General features: G+C 40.7%; 2 protein-coding genes across 2 annotated transcripts in view; both read left to right on the forward strand.

The window, feature by feature from the left end:
- LOC116067487 (signal transducer and activator of transcription 5B-like) overlaps positions 1-8,397 on the forward strand; it is a 44,891-nt gene extending 36,494 nt beyond the window's left edge. Inside the window, exon 19 of the mRNA XM_031323944.2 lies at positions 5,353-8,397. Within this exon, the coding sequence (XP_031179804.1) occupies positions 5,353-5,482 (130 nt within the window). The 3' untranslated portion in view covers positions 5,483-8,397. The remainder of the gene's footprint in view (positions 1-5,352) is intronic.
- A 2,163-nt stretch (positions 8,398-10,560) lies between these two features.
- On the forward strand, positions 10,561-22,508 carry naglu (N-acetylglucosaminidase, alpha). The gene is made up of 6 exons (XM_031323945.2): positions 10,561-11,105; positions 14,587-14,734; positions 15,940-16,086; positions 16,864-16,949; positions 19,183-19,439; positions 19,666-22,508. The coding sequence occupies exons 1-6, from the start codon at positions 10,693-10,695 to the stop codon at positions 20,868-20,870; spliced, it is 2,256 nt and encodes a 751-aa protein (XP_031179805.1). The 5' UTR covers positions 10,561-10,692; the 3' UTR covers positions 20,871-22,508.
- Positions 22,509-23,045: the final 537 nt, after the last annotated feature.

Genomic DNA, 23,045 nt, shown 5'->3' on the forward strand with positions numbered 1-23,045 from the left:
ATGATCCTATCCTGTCCTACTGATGGTAGGCTACTCGTGGACATTGCGCCGTCAATACGTGCTGTAGTATGGGGGCCCGCCTTGATAATCCTGCAGGGCCCGGTGTTGGCTCGTTACGCCACTGCATATAAGAGATGAGATGACTGACAAAATCAGGAGTAGCCTATGTGCACCACAACAACAACAAAACACTGGTGAATGCACACCATAACACAAGAATTATTTTTGTATAGTTCTTAAAAATAAAAAAATAAATAAAAAGGAAACTTGTTTTGGGGAGAATAATACTTATTAATATTACTCTGGGCTGAGATTAGGAACCTTACCAAAAAGGCTTAGGATGCTGCAAATGTTGGTAAAATATGAAAATGGCTGGTGGATTTAAGACACAAAATAATAATGTATCGAATGAATCAAATATGAACATATGTCGTTGTCTTGTTAATCTTTACATTGTTAGTTAATTTCCTATCCTGGCCTGGGACACACATTCATACGGTTTGATAAAGTACTTATTGGACTTTAACTTATCATTGCACTTACAATAACGAGAGTAGCTGTCCTCAATTTAGGTCATCCTGAACGTCTCATCTGCGTTTTTTCCTGCATCCACCGTGTGCGTTTGTGTGTGATTGTGTGTGTGTCTGTGCATGTGTTTGTGTGTGATTGTTTGTGTGTGATTGTGTGTGCGCGTCAGTCGCTGGGGAAACGGAGCAGCCCCACCCGCTGCAGACAGCCGACAGATTGAAACAGCAGCCGCTGACTTTAGAGTGAAAAAACGTTACAGCGTACATTAATGTTAAAATGTATACAGGTTGGCAGGACGGTCTGAAATGTTTTGCACGGTCTTTCGCTGTACGTTTTGTTGGTAAATGTGAGATGTTCGAGTCACACACACGTCTCGTCTTCATATCAGAAACTAGGAAATTAACTTTACCCGTTCTCACTCCCGCTTGGTCATTGGCTGCACGTGGGACACAGTGTCTTCCAGTGATGCGGCCCCTGATTGGACCAGGCCCGTAAGCAACGGCGTACCCTGCTTACCGATAGTTAGGTGTCTGAATCACTCAATTCTCATTGGCTACCCGCCAACGTGGCAGGTAGATTGACAGTTTCACCCGCCAGTCACAAAAGTTACCCGCATTTGGCGGGTGCCAATTTCATGCCCTGGCGCCCGCTATTGGCAACATGAAGTTAAAGTCGGTACACTTTGATGTTCTCTACTTAATGGGTTTACTAGATCCACCTCAAAGACCTTGATGATGCTTCTGTTTGAAGATTGTGATTTTTTGTCGTAGGGCGTCGCCGTGGCGGCACAGCGAACTTTGACGTTACATCTTGAAATAGATAGTTGTTGTAACGTAAATGTTCGATCTACTCCAACTCATTCAGACATGTTAGTCCAGGCTCGAAGTGAATCACATGGGTTTCCAGCGTGATTAATGTAAAGTGGTTCAATAGCGCCACCTACAAAATTTCAAAGAAGTAGCCACTGCAGAGCGTTTCACCTATATGTATAAGGTTTTGTCTGCATATGTATCATGTCAGACTTGTAAAAAAGGCTCCAGGAGACAAATCCTATACCCAACAGGAAATTAGCTATAAAATTCATGTGTAAATTAAAGCTGCAAGCAGCGTTGGACGGGCCCTCGCTCCTCTGCGCACATCGGGGGTTACCAGCTTTTCATCTTTAATGTCTTAAGATGGCACAGACCGAATTTGAAGTTGATCGGATGAAATCTCTAGGAGGAGTTTGTTAAAGTACGACATGTAGAAATTGCCAAAATTACACTGATTTCAAACTTTGAAATCAAAATGGCGGACTTCCTGTTGGGTTTAGGGTATGGTTCTAATGACGTTTTTTGTACATCTTGACATGATACATATGTGTACCAAGTCTCATGAGTCTACGTTAAACGCACTGCAGGGGCTCAATTTTTTTAACTTTGTAGGGGGCGCTAGTGAGCCATTTTTGTGCGCCTATTCCCGAAACCCTTAAAATACGTGAATTTTCACCAGACTTGATGCGACCGCCAAATTTGGTGAGTTTTTGAATATGTTAAGCCCCTCAAAAAGCCAATTCATTTGCAGAAAATAATTCCTTCAGTTTCAATAGGGCCTTCACCGCTGTCGGCGCTCGGGCCCTAATGATGTATGATTTTGAGCATTTGCTTGCTTCTGAAACTTACTTCTCCTATTGATGTAACCTGATGGACTACAAATTATGTACGAACAATCCATGATCTTGCTAAAGCTAAATTGTGAAGCATTTGGCTGTTTGTGCAACAGTGTGAATAAGCAATGTGACCATGTAATGCGGCAAAATATGTAGTTGTGTGTAACTCAAGTGTACATTGTCCAATCTGGGCAAAACTTTGTTATGCTTTGTTAGAGACCAGGCCTGAGGACATCAGTAAGTCAATAATGAGTTCTAGTCATAGCGTCATAGAAGTGTGATGAAGGTTTATCTGAACTTCCCTAATGTGGTTAATACATCTACAGCAACATGCTGTATAGTGTGTGTTCTCTAGGACCACATAGTGGACACAGAAAGTGGTACATGGTAAATGTTATGCACTTTATGAAGGGAATTCAGGGGGCTTTCACACCTACCTTGTTTGGTCTGGACTTGTGGACTTTTCGGTTTGATCCGAACCAAAAGGTGTGAAACCTCCCCCGTACCACGGTCCGGACCAAGCGGCGGAAATTTGGTCTGACCAAAAGAGGTGGTCTCGGTCCGGATCAAACCGAACCACGGTCCGGTTTGTTTCTACTGTGAAAGCATTTCTGGTATGGTTCGGACTTCCGGACCAAATACTGGAAGCTCTGGCAGGCTATATTTGTGTTAGAACAGCTCAGTGTTTAGTGTGTACGTGAGAGAGGGTAACGGTGTCAGCGCTCAGAGCAGACAGCTGTCTGCTATCAGAGCAGAGAATATATCAGCAGTTTACTTGTTAAGTGGTAGAAAATGTACAGTGTAGGTTTCAGTTTGTCTCTGAATAAATGCTGCAGCTCCTCAAACCCCAAGTAAAGTTCCCGTGTCTCGCTTCTCAACAACGCAACAAAACAAAAAGAGCTGCAGCAGCACGGGGAGAGCAGCAGTCAGCTGGAAAATAACCGACACAGAGAGAGGATAGGAGAGGACGGGGAAGCCCGTCTACAAACCAATCAGTTACAACTGTCAGGAGACACAGCTCACGTATGTGATGACAACAGGCCGTAGTTTTGTCATGTATAGGTCTTTAGGGCGCTTGCATAACTGCAGTGTGAAACCAAAACTTACGGGATCAAATATTAAAACATGATGTCAAGGTCCTGGTACGGACCTTGGTTCGGACTTTCAGGTGTGAAAACTTTTGCATGCAGTGTCTGGCAGTCACAGAAATGCAAGGATGCAGGAACAGTTGTTGAAAAACCCAGGACAAGTCATTTTCATGTATGGAAAAGTTGGGAGACTTTGATTACTTACATTGTAGCATTACATTTAGTAATTTTGATGGAGATGATTATAAGATTACACAGTAATGTAGTAATTCTGAAGTTTCTGTCTTACTGAGGGAGTATTTAAAGTCATGCTGGAGGTGTTATGTTTAACTGATTTTCAATGTAAACATATATGCTTACCTAAAACATTAACCCACACCTCAGCACAAAAACAATGTCAGTATGCGCATACTGCAGCAGGGTACAGCAGGTGTTTGTGTATGAATGTAAGTATGTGTTAACTTCCTCCCTTGAATTTGGCAGGATGTGAGCAATTTCGGCAGTACTGTTTAGAGATGCACCGATTACAACTTTCTAGGCCGATTCCGATTTTCTTTGCGTTAGGCCAGCCGATACCGATTTTAGCCGATTCCGATTTCATTTTTTCTAACCACTTTACAGCACACACAAATATTTATTTTCTATCTTTTCTTTAATAGAACATTTTGCACAGAACATAGAACATTTTGCACAGAACATAGAACATGTTTTGAACAGATAATGGATCACTATAAAATAGAACTATATAAATTACTCCTGGTGTGGGATATTCACACACATCTAAAGTGCAATGTTAGAACCATTTCCTTCTTTTCACATCCAATATCCAACACCCTACTTTGTCCTTGCAGGTGTTGCATATTGCAAACTTGTTATTTTCTGCACACACGCTGAAGAATTTCCAAACAGCTGACATGTTGCAGGTTAATTCACCAGGTTCCTATGTGTGCGAGAATAGCACGGACACGCGCTTACCACCACGAGCGGGTACGTGCGACACACAGCGGAAAAGTTGAGAGAAAGGAAAAAGAGATTGTGCTGTGGCGTCCGTGTGTGCGTGCGTCCTTGAGAACTGTAACTGGTATAACTTATGTTGTCAGTTAATTGGAGCGTTGACCGGCATGAAATCGGCATTTGTCAGACTGACCTGCCGGTCGCCGGTCATGGCCGAGCACGTGAAAACCGGCCAATTCCGGTCACCAGCCGGTCTATCGGTGCATCTCTAGTACTGTTTTATCACAGCTGTTAGTTGCCTGAGACAAGTTATGTTGGACACTGTTTTGGATTAAGACCAGAGCTAGCATCGTCACCTGATATAGCATGAGTTTGTAACATGGAATGTCCACCACAGAGCCTTCCTAATTAAGTCTATAAGACTCCACAGATAGAGCATACTGTAAAGTTGGAGGCAGAACAAGTCCAAAGTCTTGATGCCACAGACTCAAAAGATGGTCACTACAGGTCTTAAGGTGGTTCTGTGCTACAGACAGTTAATGTAACAGTGTAAACATAAAACAGCAAGCTGATGAATATGGGCGAAGTGTCTCGGCCACATATGCAGACCTGATTGTGCAAGGCTTTGTAAGTGAGATTGCGAAGTTGTACTGGAATACTATATGCAACAGGAAGTCAGTTAAAAGACTTAGGAAGAGGGTAAATGTTGTAGATATTACATGTTATGTAATGTTGTGTGTGTATGTGTATATATATATATATGTGTGTATATATATATATATGTGTGTATATATATATATATATATATATATATATATATATATATATATATATATATATATATATATATATATATATATATATGAGCAAGTTGAAACCTGCAAGGAAAATCCCCTGTATTTATCCATTTCTTTAAAGACAACTATATTTGACTAATGTTGATTTGAGGTAATATTTCTGGGTTTATAAGAATGTTTTTGTTATTTTGAATGTACTTTGACCAACTACATTCACTATGTCCTAGCTGATATTAGTGAAGTAGGTTGTAGAACATCCATCAACAAAAAAACAATAATTTTCCCATGAACCTCCTTCATGAAAGTGTGGCCTGTGTCTCTGCTGTTGTCCTGTCAGGAGTGACACCATGTTGGATGCAGATGGAGACTTCGACCTGGAGGACACGATGGACGTGGCTCGCCACGTGGAGGAGCTGCTCCGCAGGCCTATGGTCAACCAGTGGACCAGTCCGCCGTCAGGAACCTGAAACCTGAACCTACTGCACACCTTCAGGTCTCCTCCATCTTATTTAACAGAAACACCCAAGGCAAAACATCTCCTGTGTTAATCAGTTAATCAGTCACTCTGTCAGATCCACATCACAATTCAGTTTTATAGCCGTCTACTTGCCATAGTGTCCCTGTAGAGAAAGTAAACCTACCATCAAAAGTCAATGTTACCCACATTTGACAGAGGCAGGCTGTTGATGTTCTCTCCCCGTTTCTCAGGTTTTAGGTAAGCTTTGCAATTTATATATGCCTAATGAGCTTTTAGCTGGCAATAGGAGACTTTTGCATTTGTATAAAAACAGAGTAGACAAACTTGCTTATCTTAAAAATTATTTGAACAAGGATGAGTTTATTACTTTTAAAGTTGTAAGAGAATTATTTGATTTATTCTTTTAAATGTTACGTAGTCTGGTTTTATGTACTGAAAATTGAATTATAAGTCTGTCTTTGCTATTGTTGCGTTCGTGGTGGTGCTTTTTGTATAATATTTTATATAACCGCCAATGTCATTGTTCTACTCTGATTTAAAGCAAAATGTTCAAATGTCATAAATGCCATATTTGGTGTCATAAAGCCGATAACTGCTTATTGATTTTACACTTCCACAAATTAGTTTTTTTGTCAGATTTAGTTTAAAATACATTTTCTGGTATAATATGATCATTTTAAGTGATATTTTGTCATTATTTTTTACTTTACATAATATCCTAATATCCATGAGAACATGGAATGCGTCCTAGGGGCAGTAAATATTGGCACATTAAAATGGCAAAATCTTTCTCATCACTTACCAATGTCAGATCAGATAACTGAATTTACTAAATACAGATGTTGTAGTCTAGTGAATGCTCGGTGCCTTGGTGAACGCTTAGCCTGGAAACCAGACCAATATACCAGCTCGTGTCATTTGCTCTGCCAGATTCGTCGGGTCCCCCACCCATTCAAACAGATTTTTGAAGAGCAACTGGACGGACCAATCACAACCATTTATCTCACATGGGGCGGGTTTAAGACGTCATGCTTGAACGCAGTTACAGAACGTAACCAGCATTCTCCGTCCAAAACAGACCAAGCACTGCCCTAACTTTCATGTCTCGCTCAGAGCAATGTTGATTTGGTTGTAGGTCTATTCAGTCGCATCTAGAGGCATTTTGGTTTGCTTCGTTGATAATGCCCCTTGACAATCGAAAATGAAGTGAGAGGTTCTAGAATAATACGCATTTGCTTATTAGTCTGGCTAGAATGTTTGTCCAACATTTTAGAGATATGTTTTGGTCATTTAAATTTTAAGCGTGGAAATATTGAAAAAATCCCTGACGGTCACCAGTTTTTACTGGCATTTGTTTACCCAAAGTACTTAGAAAGTACTGATTCATTTTATTTGTGTTGAAGGTGTACTCCAGTGATTTAGTGTTTCACTTTCATAAAGTTGGGAGATTCAGGAGAGGAAGATCTTTTTTTAAAGTTGTGAAAATCAATTTACCATTGATTGCCAGAATTTCCCGACTTAAGTCCGTTGTGTAGATCAAGCTCCGAAAACAATGGATAATGCAACTCAGTGGCATCTCTCTCTCCGGCATGCACATATCTTTCAAACTCTACAACTCCGGTCCATTTATAGTGACGCAGATTTAGGTGCCTCATTTTGGTGACACTTAAATGCCTGCGCTTGCCTCTGATGCTCCGAAACAGAGACATGACCATACGTTTTCAAAATGGAACCCTAACGCCTTTGTGTATGCTGTCTAAGCTTACTTATCTGTCAGTGGATTTCTTTGGGAGAATGCTCATACCTCATACTTTGTAATACTTTTTTCAGTCAGAAGAGTTTGACCAAGTGTTCCAACACTGCTTCTGAAAGTGCCTGAGAACAATCATTGTATTAGATCTGCACCCTCATGATGGATGAAGTCATGACCAGGCTGAGGCTACATCTACACTACTACGTTTTCATTTTTAAACGGTGTTTTGAAACAAAAATGATCTCCATCCACACAAGTGTTTTAGCTCCGTAGCAGAACTAATCTCCGTCCATACAACATGTCTGAAAACGCATATCTCATGACCATTTGCATACACTGGTCAGTTCCAAATGTCTCAGTTTTGGGGTCTAGAAAACGCTGTTAGTTGTATGAGAACATGAGGCGTAAACGCAAAAGATATTCGTTTTTAAACCAAAACGTAGTCGTGTAGCTGTAGCCTGAATCTGGCTCTGCATATAAAGCTTTTCAAGAGTCTTAGTATTAATCTTCAGTATATCAGTTTTGTTTCTGTGAAGCTTTTGTGTGGAGATACAGAGGCTCTGTAGATCTGTCTGTGCCTTGTGGATTTTTAAGGGACAGCACTGTCCATACAGGACATTTTAAAGCCATTGCCATTAACTCTGCACTATAACTAGCCTCAACCAAGGAATGTCTAATCCCTTGTAGAAAACAAGACTCACCCAGAATGAAAGTTAACACAGTAAACCTCAAGAAAACTCACTGTGAAATAAATGTAGAGGAGTCAAAATCAATCAAATAATACCTGATGACTTGAGTGTATAGGAGATACCTTTCTAACTATCATGCTACTTTTGCCTCTTAATAAATAAAAGCTGAAACGCAAACGTATTAACTCAACAAAAGCGAAAAAGCACTTTGTTGCTCACACCAACAGTTATTTGATGTTTATGCTAATGCAGTACTTCTGCTTGTCTTTGAAGCAACTTCATGTATGTTTGTCTTCAGTGTGATTCACTTGTCTAGCTTGCTGCTGCCGTGTGTTTGCTGGCTTCTGTGCAGCCTGTGGCCTGTTTGGGAACTTTGTATTTACTTCCACATTGTGCCACTTTTTTCTGGTTTGATGTTGGGATTGGGGACTTGAAAATAAAAAAAAAAGTTTTTGTAAATCATTCCCCACTGTGGTTTATTGTTATTGATTTCTATTTGTCCCCTGTTCCATTTTATTGTCTCTTCAGAGTCCAATATGACATTAATGACATATGTTTTGCTACATAACACCGCTGCCCACTACTTTGCACATATACTGTATTTTACACCTGTGTGAGAAGAAGTCATCTGCAGTGGTGGAACTTATTACATTCATTCATTAAATAAACGTGTTTTATTAATATTTATAAATATTATTTCAAGCTAATGCAACTTAAAATAACTTCAGTTTTGGACTATTGCAGAACTTATAAACCTGCGTTCACCTGGCTTTAAAGCCTCTGACCACCCACACAGGTGATTTCAGTTTTTCTGTCTGATTAGACCTCTGCTCAGGTTAAAGTGGACCGGAGCTTTGATGGGAATTTATTAGGTCACAAATGTTCATCTACCAATAAGAATGATGAAGGTGTAATTAACTGAAAACACTTGTGTGGTTGTTCAGAGCCTTAAGTCTGTTTAATTGAAATAATGAGTTGAGTGAATGTGGAGCTGAGAGTTCACTCAACTCATCAAATGAAGTCTCTAAACAAACATGATCTGCATCAGCATGCATTGTTTGAGTTAAACATCTCCAGAGACCCTTCTTTTTTGTTGTTTGAGGGGAAACTTGCTTGCATTATGTAACTATTTTCACCTTTTATAATAACGGCTTCAAAATTATTTTTATGGTGCCTCTGTCATATGTAATAATATGTAGTCTGCATAACCAGTATGTTTAAAACTTTTTGTTAGCTTGTAATACTTCTGTACTTTGAGTTCATTAAGATTTTAAAGTAGAACTTTTACTTGCAATGCAGTAATGTTACAGTGTGTTCTGTCTGCTTTACGAGCAGAGCCATCGCTACCATGGAGGACTCTGGTGATGTTCTCAGTATCTTTTCTGATAATGTAAGGGTATTAGTAACCCCATGTTTAGTGCACAGAACATCACGGTAGCATATTAGTAGTTATTATTTATTAAGGTTCTGCCAACCTGAGTCTACAGTTACGTTAGTAAATTGTTTATAAATGGATTTTGGTTCAGATGCTCTTTAACACAAAGTAAAGGTTTTATTTATTTATTTTTTTTTACAACTTGGCAACCCAAAAGTGTTTCTCATTAAAGGATCCAAGCATTAGTAAATATTTCTTAGCCATTCATTAGCTATTAATTACAATTTGTATACAAACCTTTATAAAGGTTGACTTATTAGAATTTTGCAAAAAATAACTTCTTGAAATATCCACTTGATTTGTCTAAATCCGACTGATGAGCTCTCATATTACTTTCAGATTAATTTTGGAATATACATTTTACACAGACTGGATTTTATCCCCCAACACTGCAACAATGCTAGGAAGGATAGGGACCTCGTATTGGCCTATATGAGCAATTACAACAATCAATACCTGTTTCAATGATCATATTGACACCTTACAAATGTTTTGGGACAGACTTGAAGGGTTCTGAACCTATCCTCAACCACACAGGTTGCAGCCTCGGGGCCCGGATTGGCTGTTTACTTTAGGCTATTTCAACCTGGTGGATGGAGTGTCCCATATCTGTTCCACCAACAGCAGCACATGAGAATCAGGCAGGACTATGTGTTTAATAGCTCGGGAAATGAACCTAGACCTGCATGCATCACATGCTGCTTCCACACCACAATATGAGAGGATTTACAGTTACACTTTCTAAACACATGGTAACACATTCAGTTGAACACTCACAGTGTATTGGTAAAGTTAACAATGATCTGATTTCAAATAGTGGGAGCAGTGTGTGTTACTTTCACATCATGTCGGCCCACATACTGTATCTCCTGTTTGTCAGGTTAGTGTGGCTTCTAGATAACAAGGACAATGAGCTGAAAACTTCACTGATGCAAAATAATGTTTAGTTATGATAAAGGTCAACGTGTTTGCTTGTTAGAACCCTTTACAAGCAAACCTGTTAACCATTCGCCCTGGCTGTGTTTCAGCAGTGAGCATTTACACCTTGTGCTTTTTATTTCATGATCACATGACATCAAGCTTGTATCTGAAATCCGAGCGCTTCTGTAACCATCATATGACAGATTGATCCCGTGGTTTTATGGGAACTGCATCCTGATTGGCTGTGCGTTATGATCGATGCAGCAGCTCTCTCTCTCTGATTGGCCAGCAGCACTTCAGTAAACCCTCAGCTTCCTGGTCATCTGCAAATGGACAAATAAACTTGTTTTTAAACCTGTGCTACGGTGGGAAACTCTGGCTTCATTTAACTGGGGAACAACATGTCGCCCAGAAGCGCCTGGAGCCTGGTTCTGCCCGTCGTGTTCTGTCTTTTTGTAACTGCCTATTGTAAGTTTCCTACCCTAGAGCACATCAAACCGAAAGCCAGCGACAAGGCACAGGGGAGAGCAGTGGTCGAGCTGCTGAGACGCCTGCTCGGGACCAGATCTACGGAGTTCCTAGTGGCAGTCAACAGGAGCCTTTCCAACGACAGCCTAGATGTGTGTGAGCTCAGGTCCACTAAAAACAACAAGATAGTCGCTACAGGCAGCACCGGAGTGGCAGTGGCTACTGGCATTTACAACTATTTGAAATATTTCTGCAACTGCCATGTTTCCTGGTCTGGTGACCAGCTGGATGTGCCCCGTCCTCTGCCGAGGCTCACCGGCGTCCTGCGCATCAACACCCAGCATAGGTCAGTGAGCCACACGCTCAACGCTTTACATTGTCTTTGTTAGCAGTACTTTAATTCGGCATACACCAAGTACACCAAGCAGACCTTATTTTATTGAAATTCTGCGGACATTTTCAACTTGTCACATTGTTTGTTTCCACAAGGACTACTATGTGGGTGTCGAGTTATTAGTCGAGCCTCATTACTCATTACTAGGCTAACGTTACTAAATTACTGACGTTACTGCGTTCATGTCGACTTCACCAAAAGACGCTTAATTACTCTTTTAATGTCTTAAGTCTTATTCTACAAGAGTAGCCTAAAGGCAATTTTAACAATAATTGTATTATCAGGGGTGAAAAGTAAGTAATTTACTTTTAGTAGTGTAAGGTATTTTATTGTGTAACCTCTTAAGCTACAGTAGCTACAATTTTGAGGTAGGCTAACGTTACTTGAGTATTTCCATTAGACGCTGTCGTGTATTTTTCTCTTAGTTACTAGTTACTTTTCAGGTCACATAAAACAAATGATCATGCTATAGATGAAACTATCCAACAGTATGTAAAGCAGTTAAAAAGGAGCTTCATTTCGACCAGATATAACATTAGAATGCTGCTTATGCTACAGTGATTTAATAATATAACAATACGTAGATAGATGGATGGATACATAATGTGTTTATTCCCAGGGGGAAATTCTCAAAGTAAAGGATCTCAAAACTTTTTGCACTATCATTTTTTTTTAATATTGTTCCCTTTTGGAAGAGAGAGAGTATTGAGCTTTTAAAGTATCAGCTATGAGCTCTAAAAACATAACATGCAGACTCATATGTTCCTCTAAATTCAAACCTGCCATAAAACAAATGAAAGAACAATGCACTTTATGTCACATGCATTATTAAAAAATATCCCCCTCATGGTCCGTATGGCTGTATGTTTTATGTAATCAAAGGCAGACAAAGAGTGGTGTGGCTTAGGGCTGCACAATATATCGTTGTTTTTAATCGTGATATCAACTGGCCCAATAAACACATCACGAAAGGCACTCAGAGATTGTTTGTTTGTGTTAGTTGAAAGGAAATTTCAGCAGAAAACTGCACGTTAAAATGTAACTCATTCTTCTTTTTTTTTTTTTTTGTGGTACGAAAGTTGGAAATGATTTCCTTTCATTTTGTTTTGAATTCAATAAGAAATTTGTTGTATTTTAGCAGAATACTGAAAGCAGCAGAAATGCAGAACTGTGTACCCTCTAATATCTTTTTATTTATCGCAAATAATATCGTTATAGCAAAATTCAACGACGATATAGCATATTGCATATTTTCCTCATATCGTGCAGGCCTAGTGTGGATTGCATTTGTAAAAACTCCTCCGTTTGAATGGCCTGTGTGTATACTTGCTGACATCACTAAAAGACCTTTGAAAATGTGGTTTTCCCACCAAATCCACTTCACACTGCTGTACATCACATGTGTCAACTCCCCTCAGTGGCAGCCACAAGACCTTATCAGATAGAGGAGCCATTCCTGTCAAAATCCCAGTTACTGAATGACCAGTTGCCATGAGAGTCATAGAAATGCTGTGATAGCTCTAAAAAAAATGATCAGCAGCTAAGAACATCTAGCTTCGCAGCACACAAAGTATATACATGAGAACTTCTGATATCAAACTTTACAAAAGAGGATGCCGTGATATGTCTGTGTTTGAATGCTACGGTGGCAGTATTTGGGTGCAATGTAACCCCAGCCCCCACCACTCACAACACACACATCAAAACCCATGGCTGCGTGACAAATGGAGCGTTGTCACACATTATTTTTCATTGTTTACTGTGAGCACTATGGACACTTGTACTGCGGCCTTTTAAGGACCCTTCCTTTCAATTATCTATTGTGCATTAGACCCGCATCAGCTCACCCCAGTTATGTTATGTGCACAGTAGTTAGATTGAAAAAGCCATGGCAAGCATGGCACACTTTAGTTTTCCCATGACTATATCTTGGTGGCAAAGAGCAACTCTTAGCGGGAAGGAAGCGGGAGTCATTTACCAGCTGCAGAAAACTAAGGCTTAAATTACACTGGTTTAAAAAAACAACTTATGTGATTTTTAACTGGTGATATGTTATTTTAGCAATGCTATTTGACAACTACTTATAGAAAATGACAGTAAAATATCTGTTATTTCAGTACTTTTTCTTGAATCTCAAGCAAAGTGGAGTCATCATGCTAGTATTGTAAATAGGTGTAGAAATTGCAAATACTGGCAGGGAGAATCCTGTGAAGTGAAAACACATAGACAGTGGGGCAGGAGCATTCAGGCACTTTATTCTAGGAGTGCATGTTGTTAATTTGCTTAGGCCTGTATACCGTCGAGGATAATGGCAGGAAAGAGCAAGCCAGTGATGTCTGTGCTCTGATGGAAAGTACCATTACACAGCAGGGTGGTCTCAGGTGTGTCACAAAGGTTGCAGTTTGGTATTATATCTTATATCAGTTTGGTATTATATCTTATATCAGTTTGGTATTATATCTAGCAATAGCTTGCTGCTCATACAGATAAAATGAGACCAAGAATCCAGCTGAAGCAGTAACAATTTGTTTTATTAATGTAGCTGGTTTGTTCCTCTCATGTATTGTTACATGCGAGTCGTTATCTTTCAAAAACCCACAAGGTCTTTTAACAATACTTAACATTGGTTTGAATGAATCTTAAAAAAAACTAGGGGCTGCAACTAGGGATGATTTTGATTGTTGATTAATCTGTTGATTAATTTGTTAGATTGGTCTTTTAAAATGTCACCGGCAATTTAGATGCTTTGCTCGGTGACTCAAATCTTGTACATATGGGCTAGGTGCTACAGCACAGGTGTCAAAGGGCCACACTGGAAAATGAGTTTATTGACATGATTTTATTTAATCAGAAAAATTAATTAAAAACTTCTCATATAGCCATTTCACTTACAATTTGGTCCACATAACGCCCTAAAAAAGTCATCATAGAATTTAGCAAAACAATGCATTCTGATTATATTTTCAAAAGTAGGCTACCACACAGCCGTCTTACAGCAACCTGTTTCACAGGCCTGAATATGCAATCTCTCTGGTTGTCTGGGAATTGCTGAGTGCGGTTTGCAAACATTTTCCCGTCTTACTGGTTTGGCGCACAACTAGACGGGCCAAAATTTATTTTGAACCTAAATTTGGCCCGCGGGCCTTGAGTTTCACACGTGTGCTACAGTGACAAAATATAAAGAATACCATTTTGCTCTTAAGTGGTATATTTGACTTTTCATAGCTGCTTGAATTACAGACTGCATCGTCTTGCCTAATGCTAACTTTTGTCATTTTGTTTCTCTTTGTTGACTTATAGCTTGATTTCTTTTATTTAGATTTTAGGATTATTATTTATTCTTTGCGTCTCTGCATTTTATCTCATTTGAACATTTCATGTTTAAGACTCGTCACTTTTATGATAAACTATGTATTTGTCTGTTTGTATCTAGGTTCCGGTATTACCAGAACGTCTGCACTTTTAGCTATTCCTCTGTGTGGTGGGACTGGCCAAGGTGGGAGAGAGAGATCGACTGGATGGCACTCAATGGAATCAATCTGCCGCTGGCTTTCACAGGACAAGAAGCCCTGTGGCAAGAGGTAAGAGCAAACCAGTTAGGTGTGATTTATGGTTGTGTGGAGGCTCCACGCAGAGCTTTCTCCGTAGCCTACTTAAGCAGCCTGAAGTTTATACTTGTGCGTTGGTGTGTGCGTCGAGCCGGCATGTGTGTGTTGGGGGAGTGTGGTAGAGAGAGAGACAGTGATGGTGATTATCTTCAGAGTGAGTAGGGACTCTAGAGTCATAGTGAGGGAAACAAAGTGTCTCCTCTGTTCTTTCTGACCAGGAAATGAGTCGGGGGGGGGGGATGCAACATTACCAAGCCACGGCCGAGCCACGTGTGTCGCCATGACGTGTAGTTACATTTTTGGAGAGGTGCACGTCAGGCTACAGCGTAGGGTCTGCCGTAGGTTTGTGTCTCCACGTACCTACATACTTAGCCTCGCCTCAGATTTTACGCAGGAGTATAAATCATGCTTTAGTGATGATATTCCTTACAAAAGGTACATTTAACCACTGGGACGCTGATAAAACAGCTCTTAGTATCAATGTACTGTACCATTATTGGCTCCTCCTAAGCCTGATTTCTGGAACAGATGTAACCTCAAACACTTCTGTGCTTTTAAAATCTCATTTGGTTGGTAGAAAAGTGCTAGATATCGAATTAGGGGTTAAGTGGATAAGCTACATACTTTTGTTTTGTATTAAGTTCATAGATGCATTATTCTCAGAGCAACAAGCGAAATAAGATCAAATGCATGGATTTTTGGCTAACGTGCAGCACCCACGCCGTTTTGGGCCCCCCCCTAAGCTGAATGAATGTAAAATCAATGTGAGCATCAAAAATAACAAAACACTTTTTTTAAGCTCTAATGGTTGTAGTAGGGTCCCCAAGTCTTTAAGCTTTTGTATTATCTGTTCTAGCTTTTTCAGACATTTTAGACAGATATGGTAACAATTAATGGTGCAAAATGATGTGAAATTGCATTTTTTGGTTTAATTGAAAAACATAACATTTTCTTCAGGTAGGACCCCTAAACCCTCCGCAAAATACGTGCACCTAAGTCTTCCACAAACCTAGAGAAAACACTGGAAAGGAAGGGAGATTCTGAGAGAAGGGAGATTCAAGAAGACGAGCAGGAAGAGCAGGAATAATCTCTAAGAAGCAGATCCATGATACATACCTTGACTGATATGTGCAGCACCATGTGAACATCACATTAACTTGCTGTGTACCTTTTTATAGGTCTACCGAGCTCTTGGGTTAAACCAGTCGGAGATTGAAGAGTTCTTCTCTGGCCCGGCGTTTCTGGCCTGGAACCGAATGGGAAACGTTTTCAAGCTTGGTGGGCCTCTGCCACAGTCCTGGCATGTGAACCAGCTCTACCTCCAAGTACTGCCACCTCCATGCTTGTCAACACAGTTGGAAGCCACTATGTGTAGAATCATGACACGTTTGACTTTGGCACCACCGAGTGGTAGCATCAAACACTGAGGCCACGTCCAGACTGAAAATGAACGGGCTGAAAGCAGCTTTCACCTGGCCTCTCCTATTATTCAATAAACAAAAACTTTGGCCATCAGAAAAATGGAAAGATTTATTTTATCACATCGTATTTTACATATAGTGGCTTCAATTTAGGTTTTAGAGGTCATTCCCATTGTTTATGAAAACATTGTACTCACAAAAGTAATAGTTGAGATCTCGAAGACATAGTGACAACAAACCCCCAGGTCGGCCAGTTTATCAGAACCTCTTTATTTGGAGGTCAAATCAAAAGTGAACACATCAGAAATGTTGCTAATAATCCCTCGTTGCACACAACTACACTAAGTACAGTAGCTCAATATTGAAGCAGGAAGTTGGTGCCAACTGTGATGATGTGTGCAGAGTGTTTAGGTCCTAGTTTTACTGTTGCCTTTGTTTTTTTATTCCAGGTATCTGACTGATCTGGGGGGTTGTTTTCAAGCAATGTCCAAAATAAGGCTGTTATGTATAAGGTCAAATAGTTACATCATGTTGCTTTAAAGGCATTTTATCCTTTTTAAAAGCCATCCATTTTTGTGGGTGAAATTGTCTGTATATATTTAAAATGTTCGCTGATGAATTTCAGCTTACCAGCTGCCCTGGAATGCATCTTCTCACATGGCATTTGCTCTTTTTTTGCAGTTTAAAATCTTAGAGCGAATGAGATCCTTTGGCATGATTCCTGTGCTGCCAGCCTTCTCTGGGAACATTCCCAAGGGAATCCTCAGGTGACTCATGCTAAATCTAAATCTAAATCTGACACACCTTATCTCTAAGCTGAAAGTCCTGAAGGTCCTGGTTCAAAGGGTTATAAGGATGATGAATTGATGTCTGATATGAATGAAGGTTCAACAAGAGAATGCGACTTCTGAAATTGGCATAATGTATTCCGCTTGCTTACCTAGAGAAGATGTCTCACTCTGTCGAAGGTGTTGGATCTCCAGTTCTTCCCTCACAAAGGATCTTTGACTGAGTACAGCCACTGGCTTGTAGGCAGCACCAGAGAAATATAATGTCGTCTAATTATCAAAGTACTCACTGAATTAATGTTAAAGCTATAGTGCGTAGTTTCTGTCTCCCCCATGAGGAATTCTAAGTAATGACAACAAAACTATTGGCGCGTCCACATGATACAAGCCTTCTGTGATCGCACACCGCCGTAAAAAACATGATGGACTCTTCAGATGAGGTCATTATCTTCACTTGATCTTCTGAGCGGGAAAGTCTCCGGATGCCCCAATCTTCTGAACATAGTCACACTGAGAAATCCAGAGAGAGTTGTGTGGAGCTGATAGTCTTAATTAGCTTTGTAGCAACTCATCTGGCAATGGCTGGAATGTAACAGGCGTTTATTAATATCAAAGTTACGCACTAAAGCTTTAATAATTGACAGCTGATATATATCCTGCTGCAAGCATCGTTCCTCATTTTAACCAGTGAAATTGACGGTTGCGTAATAATAAGAAGCAGATAACGTTACCTGAATGCTTCATTCCACAAAATACGTTTTAACATTCACCCTCTAATTTCACTCAGATACGCAGTGGAATACTGCCACAAAGGAGAGCAGCGCTGCAACAGTGGAGGTGTATATTTTGATTGCCTTTTGTTTTAGCTCAGTGGTTCCCAACCTTTTTTCCTTGGCGCCCCCCCTACTTATGTCTAAGAAAAGCTGAGCCCCCCCTCCGAAACCGAAGTTGAGGTAACTTTCCCTTACTTTCTTTTTTGATACAGAGGAGTTATCAGCACTTTCACGTTTCTCCGCCATGTTTCATTCATAAAATAGTGATGCTGTGGCGGCAGGAAAAACGAGGATGATAGCAGCTAGCAGCTGACCTGATGACAGCAAGGGTCCCAGGTTAAGAGGTCCCGGAGGTTTGGCCTACTAAGTAGCCTGCCTACAAGTTTAAGCAAGAACAAAAATATATAGTTTTTATACAGACTTTTGTATACATTATATATTCTAGTGTATTATCATAATTTCTTTAATATGTGCAAAATTTCTTTTTTTTTACCTCAACCTTAAACCAGATAAAGACTTGCGCCCCCCCTGTGATCTTTGCCGCCCCCCTTAGGGGTCCCCGGACCCCAGGTTGGGAACCACTGTTTTAGCTGATACTAATCTGTTAAAATATCCCGAATAGGCCCCAACACCAATCCTTAGAATCAGCTTGGGACATTAAAAATTGGTTTCAAAACAATTATTTGTGATAAATTTGGTTAATGAGATATTGTGACCAAGCTATTTCGTGAGTGCGACATTTTACAGTGTAGAAATAAACTTTCTATTAGAGTCACTGCTTCTGTCAAACATCTTTTAGTCATTTCTCGACTGATACATCTTATTTATCAGCTGACATTTATGCTGATACTGATATACTGTATCTGTGATAAAAGTTCAAATATATAGCATAATGTATCAAAAGTAAAAATACCCAAACAAATGTGTGTTATACTATTATGGATTATATTATTGGATTCTTATTACTGATGCATTCATGTGTAGCATTTTACTGTTGCAGTCGATTGAGGTCGAGCTGGTTTTAACTTTTTTAGACTGTTGCGTAGTTTAATCTACAACAGTGCATCATATTTTATAAACTTATCACGTTATGTATGTAAAATGTTAATAAATGTTATGTTGTATAAAAAGCACAATATTTCTCTCTGAACTGTAGGGGAGTAGAAGTATAAAGTAACATGATGTGGAAATACTCAAGTAATGTATAAGTACATCAAATTTGTACACTACTTAAGTAAATGTACTGTACTTAGTTACTTTCCACCACTGTCCTTCGTCCGTCTTCACTCAGGTAGTTCCATTGGTTTTCATCTATTTAAAAAAAAAAAAAAAAAAGCATTTAATTTGAATGTAATAATGTATAGAATATAATAATATCAGTGTCCAGCAATTATTTAGAATCACGTGTTTTATATATATATATTTAAATTGTATTTCAGGTTGTATCCAGAAGCCAATGTAACCAGGTTGGGGCCTTGGGCTCACTTCAACTGCAGCTTCTCATGCTCCTATATCTTAGACCCTCGTGACCCACTTTTCCTCCAGATGGGTTCCCTCTATCTGTCCCAGGTGGTGAAGCAGTTTGGTACAGATCACATCTACAACACTGACACCTTCAATGAGATGACTCCCCCCTCCTCTGACCCCACCTACCTGTCTGCAGTCAGTCGTTCTGTCTTTGCCTCAATGACCGCAGGTGAGTGTCTGGGTAACTAATATCCTGTCCACATTGCGAGTTTTAAATCTGTGCCTGTCAGAATGCTGATATTATCGGTAACGATAACAATAATTTCCCTAGTTTGATGACCCATGTATGATCTGTTGTTGGTGTAATTCTCCTACACAGACAGCCCCCATTGAAGCACAGAGAACTTTCCCTTTCTTGTCCCTTATCCAAATCTATTTTTTTTCTTTCTCCCCAGTTGATCCTCAGGCAATTTGGCTGATGCAAGGCTGGCTGTTCTTCAGTGACGCAGCGTTCTGGAAGCCGGCCCAGATTCAGGCCCTACTACACGGAGTGCCCCTCGGAAGAATGATCGTGCTGGACCTGTTTGCAGAGACCGAGCCAATTTTCTCCTACACAGAGTCTTTCTATGGACAGCCCTTCATCTGGTGTATGCTGCAGAACTTTGGGGGCAACAGTGGATTCTTTGGCACAGTGGAGAGCATCAATTCAGGGCCCTTCAAAGCCTTACATTTCCCGAACTCCACCCTGGTGGGCATCGGCATGACACCTGAGGGCATTGAGCAGAATCCTGTGACGTACGAGTTGATGAGCGAGCTGGCTTGGCGCAAGGAGCCGGTCAACTTGTCAAAGTGGGCGTCGCTATATGCAGTACGCCGCTACGGCAGCACACAAGAGAACCTGACCACTGCATGGAGGCTCCTGTTCGCCAGCGTCTACAACTGCACAGTGCCACATTACCGAAACCACAACCATAGCCCACTGGTGCGCCGGCCTTCCTTTCGCATGAATACTGACCTTTGGTATGACCCGGCTGATTTGTACAAAGCCTGGAAACTGATTATTGAGGCAGCTCCATCTCTCATGTCCAAGGAGACTTTCCGGTACGATCTTGTGGATGTGACTCGGCAGGTCCTACAAGTCCTGACAACTATCTTTTACCAGGATATCGCAGATGCCTTCCAAAACCAAAAGCTGCCGGAGCTGCTGACTGCAGGTGGGGTGCTGGTCTATGATCTCTTGCCTGAACTCAATCGTTTGCTCAGTAGTGACCGCAACTTCCTGTTGGGGACATGGCTGGAGCGGGCCCGGTCTTTAGCCCTAGATGAGAAGGAGGCACAGCTCTATGACATGAACGCCAGAAACCAGCTCACTCTATGGGGTCCCAGTGGTGAGATCCTGGACTACGCCAGCAAAGAGTGGGGAGGCCTTATGGAGGACTACTATGCCCAGCGATGGGGCCTTTTTGTTCACACCCTGGTGGAGTGCCTGGACAGCGGTCGACCATTCAAGCAGGACACCTTCAACCAGGCAGTTTTCCAGGTAGAAAAGGGATTCATTTACAACGGCCGAAGGTACCCGACCAAGCCTCAGGGAGACATGTACGAGATCGCCCACAGAATCTTCCTCAAGTACTACCCACAGGCCTTGAAGAGACTATAGTGAGCAGAGACTACATTTTGAAAAAACTTGTCTCAAGTCACAGCAAGAAGAATGTCTTCCTCCACCTCCAATTTCCATGGCTATCCCAAAACATTTTGTTATATAGAACATCTAACAGCCTGAATCTACAGAACAATCTGTTTGCACATGCAGTAAAATCAGTAATGGATAGTTATGCATGTTGCAGGGAAAAAGGATTTTCACGCATCACTTATAGAGAGTTTAGAGAGTTAGAGTTTTCATGAGATGTCTTTCATGTCTGATCTCTGGGTACTGTTTTTGATTCCACTGCTCTTAAAGAGCTAGTTCAAAATTTTTGGAAATACACATATTCACTTTCCCAGAGTAAAAAGAAAAGATGGATTTAAATCCCATGCCTGTTCGTTATGTATGGAGATGGAATCAGGATGTGGTTAGCCTAGCTTAGCATAAAGACTGGAAGCAGGGGGAAATGGCATAGCCTGGCTCTGTCCAAGGTACAAACAAGACTAAAGCTGTGTTATTTACACAGTGTATATTGTATGTTTACGTGTTGGAACTATTTCTTAACGAACAACAGTGTACTTCTGTGTTGCATCTCTTACTATAGCCGGGTTTCCAGATACAGTCAGTGAACAGACACGACGGTAAACATAACAACAAGGCTGTTCACAGAAAAATAGATCCAGCATTAAACATTAAAATACTTTTTTACAGTTCAGTTCATGTACAGGTAAACACAGTTTGAGAGGTGTTGGTAGGGTAGATGTATTTTGTAATACTTTGGACAGTCAGACTAGCTGTTCCCTCTGCTTCCGGTCTTTATGCTAAGCTAGGCTAACCACATCCTGACTCTACTCGCACGGGATTATTATCATCTGGGGACCTTGTGTGATTTAGAAATCACCCCCCCCCCCCAACATCTGAGTTTCGTGTGTCGCATTCGCTTGGGATAAGCGAAGCCTGCTTTTACTTTGATTTACTGACATGTACCCTGAGAGTTGGGTACCTGGAGGTACCCGGAGGACGGCCAGGGCGAGGCCGCTGCACCGCACTTAGGTCGGGGTTCCGGATCTTTTTGGGCCAGGCCTGATAGGGGTTACCAGAGGCGCATACCTCATCGGGATTAAGATCACAGAAAACCTCTGTAATTATCACAAATGACTAGAGGTCACCAGGTAATACTAGTCCTGTGTGAATAGGGCTTTATTCTGTAGTTAATACACAGACATGAGATTGATATCCAGCGGAACACCTCCCTCGCATTAAGAAAGCACAAAACAACATGTTTGACTAGTCCTTTAGATCCGAGGCACTACACTAGAACTGCAGATGGATGTTGAAATGTTTGACCTGCAGGAAACCTTTAGCAATTAATGAGATGACATTTTCAGACACTGACACTATCATGTCGATCAGTTTGAAGTCAATCTGTATATTGTGCCTTATTCTGAGCGAAGTGACTGCTGGCTGTGTGCTTCATAGCCATTGCACTAATGAGCATCAGGACAAGTGGTCTCGCATAGTTACCAAACAATGTGGATGACTTTGAACTTGCATAACAATTTTCCACTTAATTTACAATTTCATGCTTATATGGTCAATGAGATTGGACCATTAACCAGTGAGTTTCTGTACAGGTTTATCAACAGAGGGATTAGTTTAAAGCAGCCATATTATGCTCATTTTCAGGTTCATAATTGTATTTTAAGGTTGTACCAGAATAGATTTACATGGTTTAATTTTCAAAAAACACCATATTTTTGTTGTACTGCAGTGCTCTCTCTCACTGCTGCAGCTCCTCTTTTCAGCTGGTCTCTGTTTTAGCTACAGAGTGAGACCTCTTTTCTTCTTCTTCTTCTGTACTATCTTTGATTGCACTGCACATGCCCAGTAGCTCAGATGTAGATCATGTCAGCTAGCTAGCTCCATAGACAGTAAAAGAAAGGCTGTTTCTACAACTTTGGTCAGGTACAAGGCAGGATTAGCTGGGAGACTTCTAAATGAGGGCGCACATGTAAGTAGTTCTTTTGTAGATTATGGTGAACTTGTGTGTGTTGTAGCAGTGCTTTGCTATTGAGAACGAGGTAGCATGCTAGCGTTAGCATTAGCATTAGCATGCTAACGAGCTAATGGTTGCGGTTAGCCTGCTCGTTTCGGCTTGTGACGTCACAAGCCGTGCCGATTTTGAACAGC

Source organism: Sander lucioperca, chromosome 22, assembly GCF_008315115.2.
Source record: "Sander lucioperca isolate FBNREF2018 chromosome 22, SLUC_FBN_1.2, whole genome shotgun sequence".
Taxonomy (NCBI): Eukaryota; Metazoa; Chordata; class Actinopteri; order Perciformes; family Percidae; genus Sander; species Sander lucioperca.

Bases quoted from the DNA above. Each gene is read 5' to 3' on its own strand.
- naglu (XM_031323945.2), top strand. From the start codon at position 10,693: ATGTCGCCCAGAAGCGCCTGGAGCCTGGTTCTGCCCGTCGTGTTCTGT. The intron at 16,950-19,182 runs GTGACTCATGCT...ATTGTATTTCAG, and splicing joins ATTCCCAAGGGAATCCTCAG to GTTGTATCCAGAAGCCAATG. The intron at 19,440-19,665 runs GTGAGTGTCTGG...CTTTCTCCCCAG, and splicing joins CTTTGCCTCAATGACCGCAG to TTGATCCTCAGGCAATTTGG.